Below are 13,738 nucleotides of genomic sequence, written 5' to 3' on the forward strand. Positions count from 1 at the left end.
TGTGGTTTTCAAATGGGAATGGATAGAACATGGACAAATTAGTGGTATGGGATTAACAGACACAAAGTACTATGTACACAGTAGATAAGCAACAAGGATATACTGTGTAGCACAGGGAATTATACCCATTATCTTGCAATAACCTATGCAAAAATACTGAGTAGTCATGGTGTACACCTGAAACTAACACAATATTACAGATCAATCATATTTCAATTTAAAAAAGAAGAAAAGAAGTTGTAGTTAACTTCACTATACACAATAGCCTAAAGTTGAAAACAGTCTGAGGTTGAAAATAATCCAATGCCCATCAACTGGTGAAGGGACAAACAAAATGTGGTTTGGGGATGCTGTTCAGCAATAAAAAAGGAATAAAGTACTGCACATGCCACAATATGTAAAAATCTCACAAACATGCTAAGTGTGAGAAGCCACACAAAAGAAAACCCTTGTTGCATGATTCCAACTACATGAAAGGACCTGAAAGGGCAAATCTATAAAGTTTATCAGAGGTCATCTGGGACTGGAAGGAGAACCAGGGAATGACTATAACCGGGCAGGAGACGCTGATGGAAGTGATCTCAAACTGGATCATGGTAAGAGATCAGTCCTGGGAGTTCACTGGAATGACTGATGTTGAAGCTGAAACTCCAATACTTTGGCCACCTGATGCGAGAGCTGACTCATTGGAAAAGACCCTGATGCTGGGAAAGATTGAGGGCAGGAGGAGAAGGGGACGAAAGAGGATGAGATGGTTGGATTGCATCACCGACTCAATGGACATGGGTTTGGGTGGACTCCAGGAGTTGGTGATGGACAGGGAGGCCTGGCATGCTGCGGTTCATGGGGTCACAAAGAGTCGGACACGAATGAGCGACTGAACTGAACTGAAGTGAATGGTTGTACAACTCTGCATACGTACTAAAAAATTACTAAAATGCACACTTGAAACAGGTAAATTTTATTGGAGGTCAGCTTTTTTAAAGATCAAGAAAAAAATCAGTAAAAGATTATTAAGAGAGAGAAAGAAGTTTCCAACCTTTCCACTGAGGGTCCAGTCATCTGAAAATTCCCCTTCATAGATAGTATCATCTTCAGAAAGTAAAACCCCATTTCCCTATGTGAAGAAAAAAAAACAAAAATCACAACACATAAAACATAGGGCAACTTAGGGTAACACCTAACTTAGGGTATCTGTAGCCACATCCTCCAAAGCCTTACATAATCTTAAAAAAAAAAGATAAGAAAAATTGTATTAGGGAAGGTGGAACATTAATAAAAAGATGACTTAAAAATTAAGGACTAGGAGTTTAAAAAAGTCAACCGTAACTATATGCAAAACATTCCACTCACCATCATTTTATTAAGATGGAAGTTGCCTTCATAGTATAAACCAAACTGGGTAACTACTACACCATTGCCTTGGCATACATCATCTTGCCACAGTCCCATATACTTCTCCCCTCTGCAGAGAAATAGAAAAAAAAATTAAAAATAGAAATTAAAAAAAAAGAAATGAAATTAAAAAATCAATTATGATAAGGATGAGGTAGGGAAAAAACAATGATCACATGGAAGATACCAAGCATCACCCCTAAGTTAGTATCTGTCCCATTTCATTAATTAAAGTGTTAACGCTATCTCCTCCAACAGGGGAGAATGTGACTGCAAAACACATCCCACTCTGAGCACTGTCCTCTCAGGAACTGGTGGCTCAGATGATAAAGAATCTGCCTCAACTCGGGAGATCTGGGTTCAAACCCTGGGTTGGGAAGATCCCCTGGAGAAGGGAATGGCTACCCACTCCCGTATTCTGGCCTGGAGAATTCCACAGACAGAGGAGCATGGTGGGCTACAGTCCATGGGGTTGCAAAGAGTCAGACACCAACTGAGTGATTAACATACACATACTACCAGACACAGATCTGTATATATTTTCAGGGCTTCCTTGATAATTATAAAATATTAATTAATGCCAGAATTCAACTCAAAACAATGTCACTCAAGAGGTGAACTTAAAGCTATGCACAATTTTTCTTATCCAAAATTTATTGACTCAAATGGGGTTTATCAAAAAAGAAGGCTCATTCTTCTACCTACTCAAACTCAAGAGAAATCTTACTAATCTCCACTAAAAAAATCAAATGAGTACAAATTACCTGTTAAATAACCATGGATTTTAGTAACTACAGCAAAAAATTTTCAATCCCACATTATGACAATAACATGTGTGTGCTAAGTTGCTTCAGTCGTGTCCGACTCTGTGCGACCCTATGGACTACAGCTCACCAGCCTCCTCTGTCCATGGAATTCTCCAGACAAGAATACTGGAGTGGGTTGCTATGCCCTCCTCCAGGGCACGAGATCAAACCCACGTCTCTTACATCTCCTGCACTTGCAGGCAGGTTCTTTACCACCAGCAATACCTGGGAAGCCCCAACAATAACATGAGGGGCAGTTTATATATTTAGTCTAAAAGCAAATCAGGCCAAACCAGATACAGAGGCAAAAGAACTATTTTCCTCCCCAAAGTTTAGTTCATTGAATTTAACCAAGTTTGATTCCTGGGTGGCTGGCATGGTAACAAGTCAGAGGCTTGACAGGAACAACTACATAGAAAGGTGTTTAGATACTATTTCATAATCCCAAAAGGGAATTTCCACTGATCTTGCTAACTTTTTATTCCTATTATCTACTGACTGCATTAAAGGTTTCTCTTTGTATAATAGTCAGATTTGGTAGCCCCTTTGAAACATGAAAAGCTTTGTATGGGTAAAGCTTTAAGGAAAATCATACCAATGTTAATTTTTAATGATCCAGATCTTGTACAGAAGTAACCTGTTGTTTGGTTCACAACCGAATGAATAAAATGACACCTGACAACTCTGTTTTCTTATTAAAAATGTTCTCAGTATTGTCCAATTAATACACTTAGCCTTCATAAAATCATCTTTTTTTAGAGACGAACAGGAACCTTATCCTCTCAACTAAACTGTGAGAGAAGAAGCAGAATACTGTACCTCGTGATATCATCAAAGACACCATATCCTGCTTTCTTATCCATTACCCACTGGCCAATGAACATACTGGGAGAAGAGGAAGTCAGCTTGCCGCTTCGCAGGAGACCATGACCATGACGCATATTATCTTGAAAACAGCCTTCAAACACTTCACCAGAGGCATAACTGTGGTTAGAAAGAATGGATAAAGATCACAAGCATACTGAATTCTGATGCTCATTTTTACAAAGTTTAGGAAATTCAAAATTATACTCATGTCTCACTGGTATTTGTTTATTTATATGACTATTTTTCACCATCAAAAATCTCACTTTTGAATGACTGAGTTTAAGAAGTTGAAGATGTTATGGGGGGAATTTTATGCTAACATGGGGGAAAATGTGTCCCTTATGGGAAAATGATAATGAGTGATCTCTGGAAGAATGACAGGTTTTATCCATACTAGAGCTATGCAATAAATATCAGATAAATTCACAAGCAAGAAGGAGATTCTATGAGAAAGTTATGGCTTACAATGATTTTACAGTTTTAAGAACTAAATAATAAGCTAATATCTTCATCCTGTGATAGATGAGAGGCTGATATTTAAAAGAAGAGTCAACACATTTTCAGTCATTAAGGATAAGTAAAATTTACTGCTTGGAAATAGAAAATTCAGGTTTACATGATTTTTCTTTTAAATTTATTTTTAATTGGAAGATAATGGCTTCACAATATTGTATTGGCTTCTGCCACACAACAATGTAAACCCACCCTAAGTATATATACATGTCCTCCCTCTTGAACCTCTTTCCCACCTCCCACCCCATCCCACCTCTCTAGGTTGTCATAGAGTACTGCTGTGAGCTCCCTGTGTTAAACAGCAACTTCTCATTAGCAACCAGTCAGCAACCTTTCCAATGCTATTACCTATAGACTCCTTGACCACACATTTTTCCTTCTTTCCAATGGCCCACATAATGGTCTTCTTTGTTCAGTGCTTTGTTTGGGATTCTATATTCTCCGTATCTGCCAAGGAAAATAAAAACATTTTAAGATGCATATATGACATACTCACTTTTGGTATGAATATGTTGGTAAATGTAACAAGAACAGAGAAAAGATCTACCTAGAAGAGTAAATGGGTTATTGGTTTACGTGGTTTTCTATTACCTAAGCTATCTGGCAAGTATTAGAGGAATGGGATATCAACATCATTACAGAGTAATTAGGTGTTTTATCCCAAGTCCAATGAAAAACAGGAAATCTGTGTCCTAGGCCTATTTTTGCACCTAATCAGCTGCATCAGCTTGGGTAAGTCTAGGTACCCAGCTCCCTCATCTGTGTAATAAGGCAGGTAAATCAAGAGTATCTCAAGTCTCTTCTCATTCTGAAATTCTATGAAATAGAGATTAAAAGACATCAAAATTATATAAAATTAATTATAAAAATTATAAAAAAATATAAAATTAATTATATTATCACACACACAAAAATCACCTATCCAATTTATATAATAATCTTTTTATATAGTAAAATAAATTAGTTCTCTAACATGAAACAAAACACTTCATTGCCATACATTTATCATGTAAATACATTTATAGTGTTAGAAAACTTGACTTGTTTATATAAAAATAACATCATCTGAATATCATTAAGATAAATACAATTTAGAAGATTTCCCCTTCAACAGATCACAGAAATTAAAGATGAATTAAAATTACTGAAGGGAAAACTTCCTTTGGGTAAAGGGGGCACTTGATCTCAACAGTCTCAACATCAACATTACCCAAGGTTCTCAGTCCTTACAACTGAGAAATGGATAGAAAAAACAGTCCTATGTCAACAGATAGAAGCTGTGTAATTTAAGGTCATCAGCTGTCAAAGCAAATGATTCATTCTAGGTAAAACAAGGCTGCAGCCTGGATTCCTAGCTCTCTTCATGTTCATACCTGTACATAAGTCCTAATCCATTTCCAAAAACATAAAACAAAATTCTACTGTCTTAAAAATAACTGTGAGCACAAAATAATGCACTTTAAGACACTTATGTTCACAATGTCCTTACCCATCTTCCAAGCCATTCCTGAACATGCCAGAATACATCTTTCCATCTGGCCACTTCAAAACCCCTCTGGAAATGCATAAGCAAAGAATGATACATGTCAGTTAAAGTTTCCGATAATCAGTACTTTTTCAGTAGTTAGACTACCATCCTGACTCCAGACATGTATCAAATCATGAACATGCTAACCTGCCATGAGGCTTCCCTGAAAGCCAGCGTCCATCATAGGTTGCGTCCTTTAGGCGAGGATCCTTGTAGAAAGTGTATTTGGCACTGCGTGAAATTGGTGGTTCCTGCCTCTGAATACTGCTGCCACTTCCATAAGGTGGAAGATCAGACATCCCCCTCAAAGCCTGATCCACAGCTTGGCTTATAGCCCGGAGCCACTTTGTCTAAGAGCAAAAAGTACATGCCAGTAAGCTTAAGGCAACAACTCATCAAGCATTGCTTTAAATCTTGATAGCTTTCCTTACTGTGGAAATTTCATCTGACTCCTAACACTCTCTTTATTAAGTAATACTGATTGGCTCTTAAAATTGATTGCTTTATGTTTAAAATTCATTGCAAGCAAGAACAATTTGTATTTCTTCCTCACTACCATAAAAGACAGAAACAGTCAGGCCAAAGATGGAAAGAAAATACCGTAAGACTAACCTTTTCCTGGGGTGTTGATGAAATGAGAGTGAACTGCTCCTCGGGTGTAGTTATCTTTAGGCCATTCCTAAAATGTGCACAAGAATAAAGGCCAGTAGGTAAAACAACCTGTTATTATAACATCAATCCTCAAACATGAAAAGCAACTTGTTTATTTCAAGAGGATGAGAAGTCAATCAGATGTAAATGCAGTCTTGCCCTGGGTTTGGGTCCCATAGTGGGGAAAGGACACAGTTTCTTTGCTCTGGGTTAAACAATGGGGATGTAAGCAGTGGAGAAGCCCTTCCAACACTCATCATGTTGGCTCTTCATGATCTTCCCGCTAGGCCACTTACTATCTATGTGTTGGGATGGTGAGCACTCTTGTACACAACAGCGAGGCTTCTTGAGCTTTTATTTGTCTAAGGAAGCAACCTGGGTAAGTAACACAAGAAGGGAATGTGGTAGGGGGACACTTACACACCACCAGCTTCTTCAGAAAGTGGCTCAGCCCACAGTGTGGCCAAAGGGAAAACATGGTGTGTGGAGAACTGAAACAAAGAATATGGAGACACGTCTGAGAAGGCCGATGTGGGCCCTGAAGTTGCTGCTGCAGAACCCCTTTCAAGTGGTTAAGTCCACCTCAGCCACATCCCCATAACACAGCCAACCCCAGTGGTCTCGCCATGTTTGCAGCTATGGACCCCTTCACGTGGCTGACACTCATTTTCAATTTGGAAACTAAAACAGCTCCTGGAAGTCTAGCCTGTGCCACCAAGCAAACTAAACATTCTCTTTCACTCAAGTGTTTCAGTAAAATCACAACAGTTTATAAAATAAACTGATGGTACGATTAATTAAATACTCATAGTACTGCCCCTTCCATGGCCTCTTTTGAGGTGAGGAATCTAACCTACCTGGGCATGGACTAGGGCATCATTAAAGAGAATGAACCAGTTCACAGAAAACCTCCCAGCGTGCTGCAGGGACAGGGCCCGGTTGCTGCTCTCACACAGCAGCCGACGCTCGGGCTTCCGCAAGGAATCCTGGGATTGAAAACAAATACAAAATCAAAGTATCAAAATTATTTTATGCAAAGAGAAAAAGAAAAAAAAATACAAATTACATTTAGGAGAATTTGTTGGTCATAGCTTAGCTTGGTGTTAATAAACTTAAATTCAGATGGGATCCAAACATTTCATAAAAGCAGAGCTCAAAGGAAAATAAAAAAGACAGGAAAGTGGCTCAGCTGGTAAATCTGCCTGCTATGCAGGAAACCCAAGTTCAATTCCAGGGTCAGGAAGATCCCCTAGAGAAGGAAATGGCAACCTACTCCAGTACCCTTGCCTGGAGAATTTCACAGACAGAGGAGCCAGGTAAGCTACAGTCATGGGATTGCAAAGAGTTGGACATGACTATGCTACTAACTTTCATTTTCTGGAACAAACAAAAGAAGAGACATATTCAGAAAAGATTCCCAGAGATGAGGGAAGGTGCTGATTCTCAGAACCCCCATGGCTGTGGCCCTTAGATCACCCTTAGAAAAGGGGTCACTATAGCACCATTACCGTAAACAAGTGAGGGGTCAAGAAAATTATGGCAGCTATTACAGCTATGCCTGCTGTCTGTGGGGTAAGACCATTGGCATAGTTTACCGTCATTTTTCCAGGAAAGGTCTTCCAGAAACTCAGTGTGTATTCTGCTTCCTTCCTTTTCCTGCCGAGATGGAGAGCAAGTGACTCATAACAAGAGCTTGAATCCTGCAGCTTCTGGTATTCTGGAGATGTCTAGAGGCCAATAATTAAGAGGGGGGGGTAACGGATATATAACAATAGTCCAGAATTTGTAGACTCATTGTGGTTTAAATAGGTAGTAATAAATTTAGGGAAGGAAGCCAGCCTAAGAAAAGACATGGTACACTATAGGGAACTGAGAAAAAAGAAGACTGTCTCCAGAAAATTCTACCACATACAGTTACACATGTATCACATACAGGTACATATGGAATAGGTGAAGAACTCAAGAGGGAAAAGAAACAAACACTGGCAGTTATCAGTAAGGAGAAAAGCAGAGAACTCAGGATAGGAGAGGAATTATCAATGGTTTTGGTCTCAGGATCCCTCTATTTTGCTTCTGTGGGCTATATCTCTTGATATTTACCATATCGGAAAATAAAGTTTAAAAAATTTTAAATCTTTATTAATTCAAATATAACAATTTTTAATGAAAACTAAAATTTTCAAAACAAAAAATGTTTCATATTAGAAGCAGCACTGTTCCACATTTTTTCAAATCTCTTTATTATGTGAGTTAAAAGATAATGGCCGGATTTTCATATCTGACACTGCATTTAATCTGTTGAGACTGTTTAGTTCAAACAAATGAAGAAAATCTTGCTTTATACAGTTGGAAATACAGCTGAAATTAGATCAGTTTGGGGTAACACCAAAACCAGACAAAAGAAAAGACCTACAAGACCACAATAGGATCAAATATAAAAAGACCACATAAATTCCTAGATCATTCTGAAGACAATATCTGTCCTAAATGAGGACCCCAAGATATAAAAAATTCTAAACTATAAGAAACCCTAGAATCATTATGGTTTCTCTAGAGCCCTTCAGAATGGAAACTAAAACAACACATTTCAGTACAAGTTCAAAAATGACTATCTTAGGACCGGCTTTAATATACACTCATATCCTAGAATGATGCTAATTATCTAGGACTCCACCTAACTAAGTTTATACAGAAAGTGATCTAGTTAACATTTGAGAAAATCCTATAACACTGCTGATTTTTCACAGCATATGTCAAAGTGACCCAAATACCTGGCATTAAGTCTACCATGAATCCAGGCCAGGTGCTAACGCCACACGGCCTTAGAAGGTGTGTCATTATAGGCAGGGTTTTAAACAGCTCTGTTTAACTTGTAACTTGTACTCAGTATGTACTCAAAGTTGGACAACTACTGAATGAGTAGCAAAACTGGGTCTCAGCTTTAGACTGACATAAAATGAATAAAATTAATCTTGTCAAGGCCCTGAAAGAAAATTGAATCCATAGCAAAGAACACAAGATAAACCTACAGTCATACTTTCTTCTTTCATTTCCCTGAAGAAAAATAAATTTAGTGGAGTTCCAGATCTTGGGGTAGAATAATTCAAACAAAAAACTATGATCCTTGGCGTCCCAAGTGTCCACAAGAGATACATATGTGAGCTTACCACTTCAAAACAAGTAGCAAGTTTTAGCAAAACTTTTGCATAACTATGAAGCCGTCTGATTGGCAAGAAAAACAGAGTATTCAAAATTTCCATCAACTGGGTGTTTTCCTCATCCACTTCTGATAAATCTTGCAACAGTTCCTGGTTTTTATTTAGGAAATCACTGAAGGTAGAGACAAAAAGGGATTCAGTTAATCATTTTGATATTGACAATATGCATGATATAAATAGAAGTATTTCACCACATACTACTTTCTTCAAAATGTACATTTTTAGGTGCTATGAGAGAAAGTAATAGATGATTAATACAATGAAATAAACATGATGTAATTAAAACAATTTCCCTGCCTATAAATATGGGATTTTTGAGTATGAAAAGTAGTAAATGGTAGCAACAGTAACACTGTAATAGATATGGTGCATCACAGACTTGTGCCTAAAGTTCTAGGAAATCAATCATACATCCCACAGTTACAGGGAATAACTGGAGACAAGCTGACACAGTTACCTGTTAATTTCCAAGTAGGAAGTCACAGCAATAAATGGAAAAACCAACTGTTCTAAACACTTGTGCTAAACACAAATACTGGAAGAAAAACAAAGTTCTTTGCTCTAACAAAATTGGCATGGAATACTAAATACTGCTAATTTCTTTTTTTTCAATTTGTGATCATCTAATAAGCATTTATTACAAAGGCGTATTAAAAGGTGGCCAGTACTACAATTAACAGCGAATAGTAAAGCAAATTGTATGTGTGGATTTTAATGCTGAGATCACTGAAAAAACATTTCAAACTGAAACTAATATTTACTTTTTATATTCAATTATGAAGTTAAGTCACTCCGTCGTGTCCAACTTTTTGCGACCCCACGGACTATATATAGTCCATGGAATTCTCCAGGCCAGAATACTTGAGTGGGTAGCCTTTCCTTTCTCCAGGGGATCTTCGCAACCCAGGGATCAAACCCAGGTCTCTTGCATTGCAGGCAGATTCTTTACCAGCTGAGCCACAAGAGAAGCCCATGTGTGTGCTCAGTTGCTCAGTCGTTTCCAACTCTTTGTGGCCCCATGGGCTGTAACCCGCCAGGCTCCTCTGTCCATGGAATTTTCCAGGCAAGAATATTAGAGCGGGTTGCCATTTCCTATTCCAGGGGATCTTCCCGATCCCGAGATCAAACCCACATCTTCTGAGTCTTCTGTATTGGCAGGAGGACTTTTTTTTTATCACTAGCGGCTTCCCAGGTGGCGCTAGTGATAAAAAAATCCTCCTGCCAATATTGTAGACTCAAAGATGTGGGTTTGATCTCGGGATCAGGAAGATCCCCTGGAATAGGAAATGGCAACCCGCTCTAGTATTCTTGCCTGGAAAATTCCATGGACAGAGGAGCCTGGCAGGTTACAGCCCATGGGGCCACAAAGAGTTGGAAACGACTGAGCAACTGAGCACACACAATATAAGTTCATGATTAAAATTTTACTGCAAATTTTAAGGCTGGTCAGTAACCATTGAGATTATCCACACCACACTAAAACACTTAAAAGATCTGTAAAGAAGTAAGAGGGCTTCCTTTGTGGCTCAGCTGGTAAACAATCTGCCTGCAATGCAGAAGACCTGGGTTCGATTCCTGGGTTGGGAAGATCCCCTGGAGAAGGGAAAGGCAGCTCAGACGGTAAAGCGTCTGCCTACAATGCGGGAGGCCTGGGTTCGATCCCTGAGTTGGGAAGATCCCCTGGAGAAGGAAAGGGCAACCCACTCCACCACCCTTGCCTGGAAAATCTCATGGACAGAGGAGACTGGTAGGCTACAGTCCATGGGGTCACAAAGAGTCGGACACGACTGAGTGACTTCACTTTCACCCACTCCAATATTCTGGCCTGGAGAATTGCATGGACTGTACAGTCCATGAGTTGGTGGAACAGAATAATAATCATTATCTGCCACTTAATGAACAATAATTATGTGCCAAGTACTGCCCTCACTGCTTTGTAAGCACGATACTATAACTTTTAGCTACAAGGCTTCAAAAACAAAACAATGTCACACAAGGCTATAAAACAAAAATGAGTAATTTTAGAATCCCTTAGAGAACTATGGAATAAAGAGATGTTTAACTCAGAAATTATAAAACATTATCTTGGAAAGATGGAAAAATATGTAATAATTTCCAGGAACCCGTAAGTTCAATGGCACAAACTGGACTGCTATACAATGTAATTAAGAGATCTTGGAGAGTGTGCTGCAGGGAACATGGCCCAGATTTTTGTTTATATTTGGCTTGTTGGATGGTCCTACTTACTCCTCCATGTTCTGCTGGGGAAACTCTCTTAACCCTACATAAGTATTCTGCTTTGACCAACTCCTGAGAGATGGAAGTGGTACATGCTGAATACATAATCCCTCTGTCCACATTTCTGCTGGATGCCCAATACTGGACCAAGAATATTCCAACTCTCGTGAACCTTATTATTTTTCTGAACTCACTGAAGTACTTGCCTATAAATCTTCCCAAAAGGAGCCCTAGTATGCGCTCAGAAAACCTGAACTACTCTGTTTAGCATATTTTCTCTGGGGGGTTTTTAATCCAATAGTAGCAATATTGTTCTTTCTTTATACGGTTAGGTTTGTACTTGTCACCCAAAAAATAAATACATTAAAGGTAGAAACAACCCAAGTGTCCGTCAACAGATGAATAGACAATCAAAATGTGGTATATTCCTAAAATGGAATATTATTCAGACACACAATGAGATGAAATTTTGATATATGGTATCACATGGATGGACTTTGAAAAATCATGCGTAAGGAGATAAGCCAGACACAGAAAGACAACTACTGTATGATTCCACTTATGTGAGGTACCTAGAGCAGGGAAATTCAGAAAGACAGGAAATAGAATAGAGGTTACCAGGGGCTGGTGGAGGAGGGGAAGTCATTTTTAATGGGTACAGAATTTTTGTTGGGGATGATAAAAAGTTTGGTGTGTAGACAGTGGCTTGTACAACACGTGAATGTACCTGATGCCACAGAAATTGTACCCTTAGGAATGGTTAAAATGATAAATATTATGTATATTTTACTACAATATTAAAAAAAAAAAAAAACCTTTATGAAGATCAAACTACCAGGCTAGTCTGAGGTGAATGTCTAAGTGATAAACCAGCTGAGTGAGGAAAACGTGGGCAGGGTCACTACCTGCCTGTGGGCCCACTAGTATGTTCTAGAGATTCTCAAATGGTTCTTTTTAAATGAATATCTTAAAATTCTGATCTTGTAAACAGAAGTATAAAAAGAAGTTATTACTGCCTTTAACTATGTAAAACCATGGGATTCATGGACCATCACTTCGGAAAGGCTGCCCAAATCCAAATTTAACATCTGCTGCCATAGCTCAGAGTCACCCAGAGTTCATTAATTGCTTTCTACCCATCCAGGCTCTAGCAAGAGGCTTTCACTTACGTTATTGTGAACTCAACTCTTAAATACTAGCTCTTCCTAGGCACTCAAAAACACAGGCTGCTATAAAACATGTTCTTTGGTTGTTAGAATAACTGGAAACTATGCATTTGCTTACATGGCAGGTTTAGCAAGAAGCTGGAATCCTCCCATAACCAGGAAATTTGTAATAGATGTGCAATACCTTGAGCAAAAAAGAAAACACACAGATATTAGTGTAAAAGTAAATTTGCTCTTCAGAGTTTTGAACAAGCATCTGGAATAAACACTTCTTGGTATCTCATGAGTGAGTTTCACTTCAGAACTTTGTGATGTTAATAATCATGAACTACGTAGGGCATATTATGTGATCATCACAACAATCAGGAGTAAAAGGCCATTTTCGTAAAGATGTTAATAGGAATTTTTTAAAAAACACTTTAAGCTGTGCAGAAGATGCTAGAAGTATCTTTATTAGGTATGTTTTACTTTGGTAATTTAACAAATGTGAGAAAATACGATTTAAGTTATTGGATTTTAAAAAAATTTTCTCTAATCTTCACTTTAAGTCTTCCAATTAAGTCTTCAGAAATAAACAATAGGGAAGGTAAGAATATATGTTTAAAAGAGCTTAAGCGAAAAAGTGTTAGAAAGTGTTGGTAAAGTACTGATCTACAGTTAGAGGAAGTCGTGACATACTGCTTCGCACCACATACATTTCTTCCACACTCCTGGGCCGGCAAATAAAATCAACTGACTTTGACAAAGACAACAAATTCCTGCTAAAAACACCCCAAGGTACTGAACACTTAAAAATAGTTACAATGGTAAATTTTATGTGTATTTTACCACAATTATAAATAATTTTTAAAATTCATACACAAATCAAGTTTTTTACCTGCCCAGTATATAGGAATACATTTTAAAAACCCAAGGAATCAAAATAAAAGCATTTCCAAGCATAAGTCCTAAAGTATTACAGCAGAAAAAGAGAAATACACATGAGATCTATACAAGTCAAAACAAAAAATTTATACCAATAAAAGCAGAAACCTTCACACATACAAAAATCTAGTTTAAAAAAGTAAATTCATATCAAATTATGCTACTTTTTATGTCCGAAAGAAGATGAGTTAAAAGACTCTAACAAGGGTAATTCCTCCCAGACAACAGCCAACAGCTTCAAATATACTCAGTTTTGCTTAGAACTAAAATCACATAATCCATCTGCACATTTATGCCTAAGTCTGTAAGGAAATACACTAAGATTATTAACAATGGCTGTTTCTGATAGTAGGATTATGAGTGACTTTAAAATCAATATTTCAGATCAACAGCATAACCTAATACACATTAAAGTAACACTTAAATTATGCC

The 13,738-nt window shown here is 38.0% G+C and overlaps 1 protein-coding gene across 4 annotated transcripts in view; it reads right to left on the minus strand.

The window, feature by feature from the left end:
• ALS2 (amyotrophic lateral sclerosis 2 (juvenile)) overlaps nucleotides 1–13,738 on the minus strand; it is a 60,831-nt gene that overhangs the window by 12,656 nt on the left and 34,437 nt on the right. For 3 of the 4 annotated variants that reach the window (XM_010860976.1, XM_010860977.1, XM_010860978.1), the window contains exons 12-23: nucleotides 12,501–12,566; nucleotides 8,928–9,090; nucleotides 7,356–7,487; nucleotides 6,618–6,746; nucleotides 6,181–6,251; nucleotides 5,722–5,788; nucleotides 5,257–5,459; nucleotides 5,071–5,136; nucleotides 3,930–4,028; nucleotides 3,021–3,185; nucleotides 1,354–1,465; nucleotides 1,040–1,117 (exon numbers count right to left, since the gene is read on the minus strand). In XM_010860976.1, the coding sequence (XP_010859278.1) occupies nucleotides 1,040–1,117; nucleotides 1,354–1,465; nucleotides 3,021–3,185; nucleotides 3,930–4,028; nucleotides 5,071–5,136; nucleotides 5,257–5,459; nucleotides 5,722–5,788; nucleotides 6,181–6,251; nucleotides 6,618–6,746; nucleotides 7,356–7,487; nucleotides 8,928–9,090; nucleotides 12,501–12,566 (1,351 nt within the window). Of the gene's footprint in view, nucleotides 1–1,039; nucleotides 1,118–1,353; nucleotides 1,466–3,020; nucleotides 3,186–3,929; nucleotides 4,029–5,070; nucleotides 5,137–5,256; nucleotides 5,460–5,721; nucleotides 5,789–6,180; nucleotides 6,252–6,617; nucleotides 6,747–7,355; nucleotides 7,488–8,927; nucleotides 9,091–12,500; nucleotides 12,567–13,738 lie in introns of those variants that run through there. The other variant, XM_010860979.1, reaches the window with a different exon arrangement.

This window comes from Bison bison, unplaced genomic scaffold (assembly GCF_000754665.1).
Source record: "Bison bison bison isolate TAMUID 2011002044 unplaced genomic scaffold, Bison_UMD1.0 scf7180017864471, whole genome shotgun sequence".
NCBI lineage: Eukaryota > Metazoa > Chordata > Mammalia > Artiodactyla > Bovidae > Bison > Bison bison.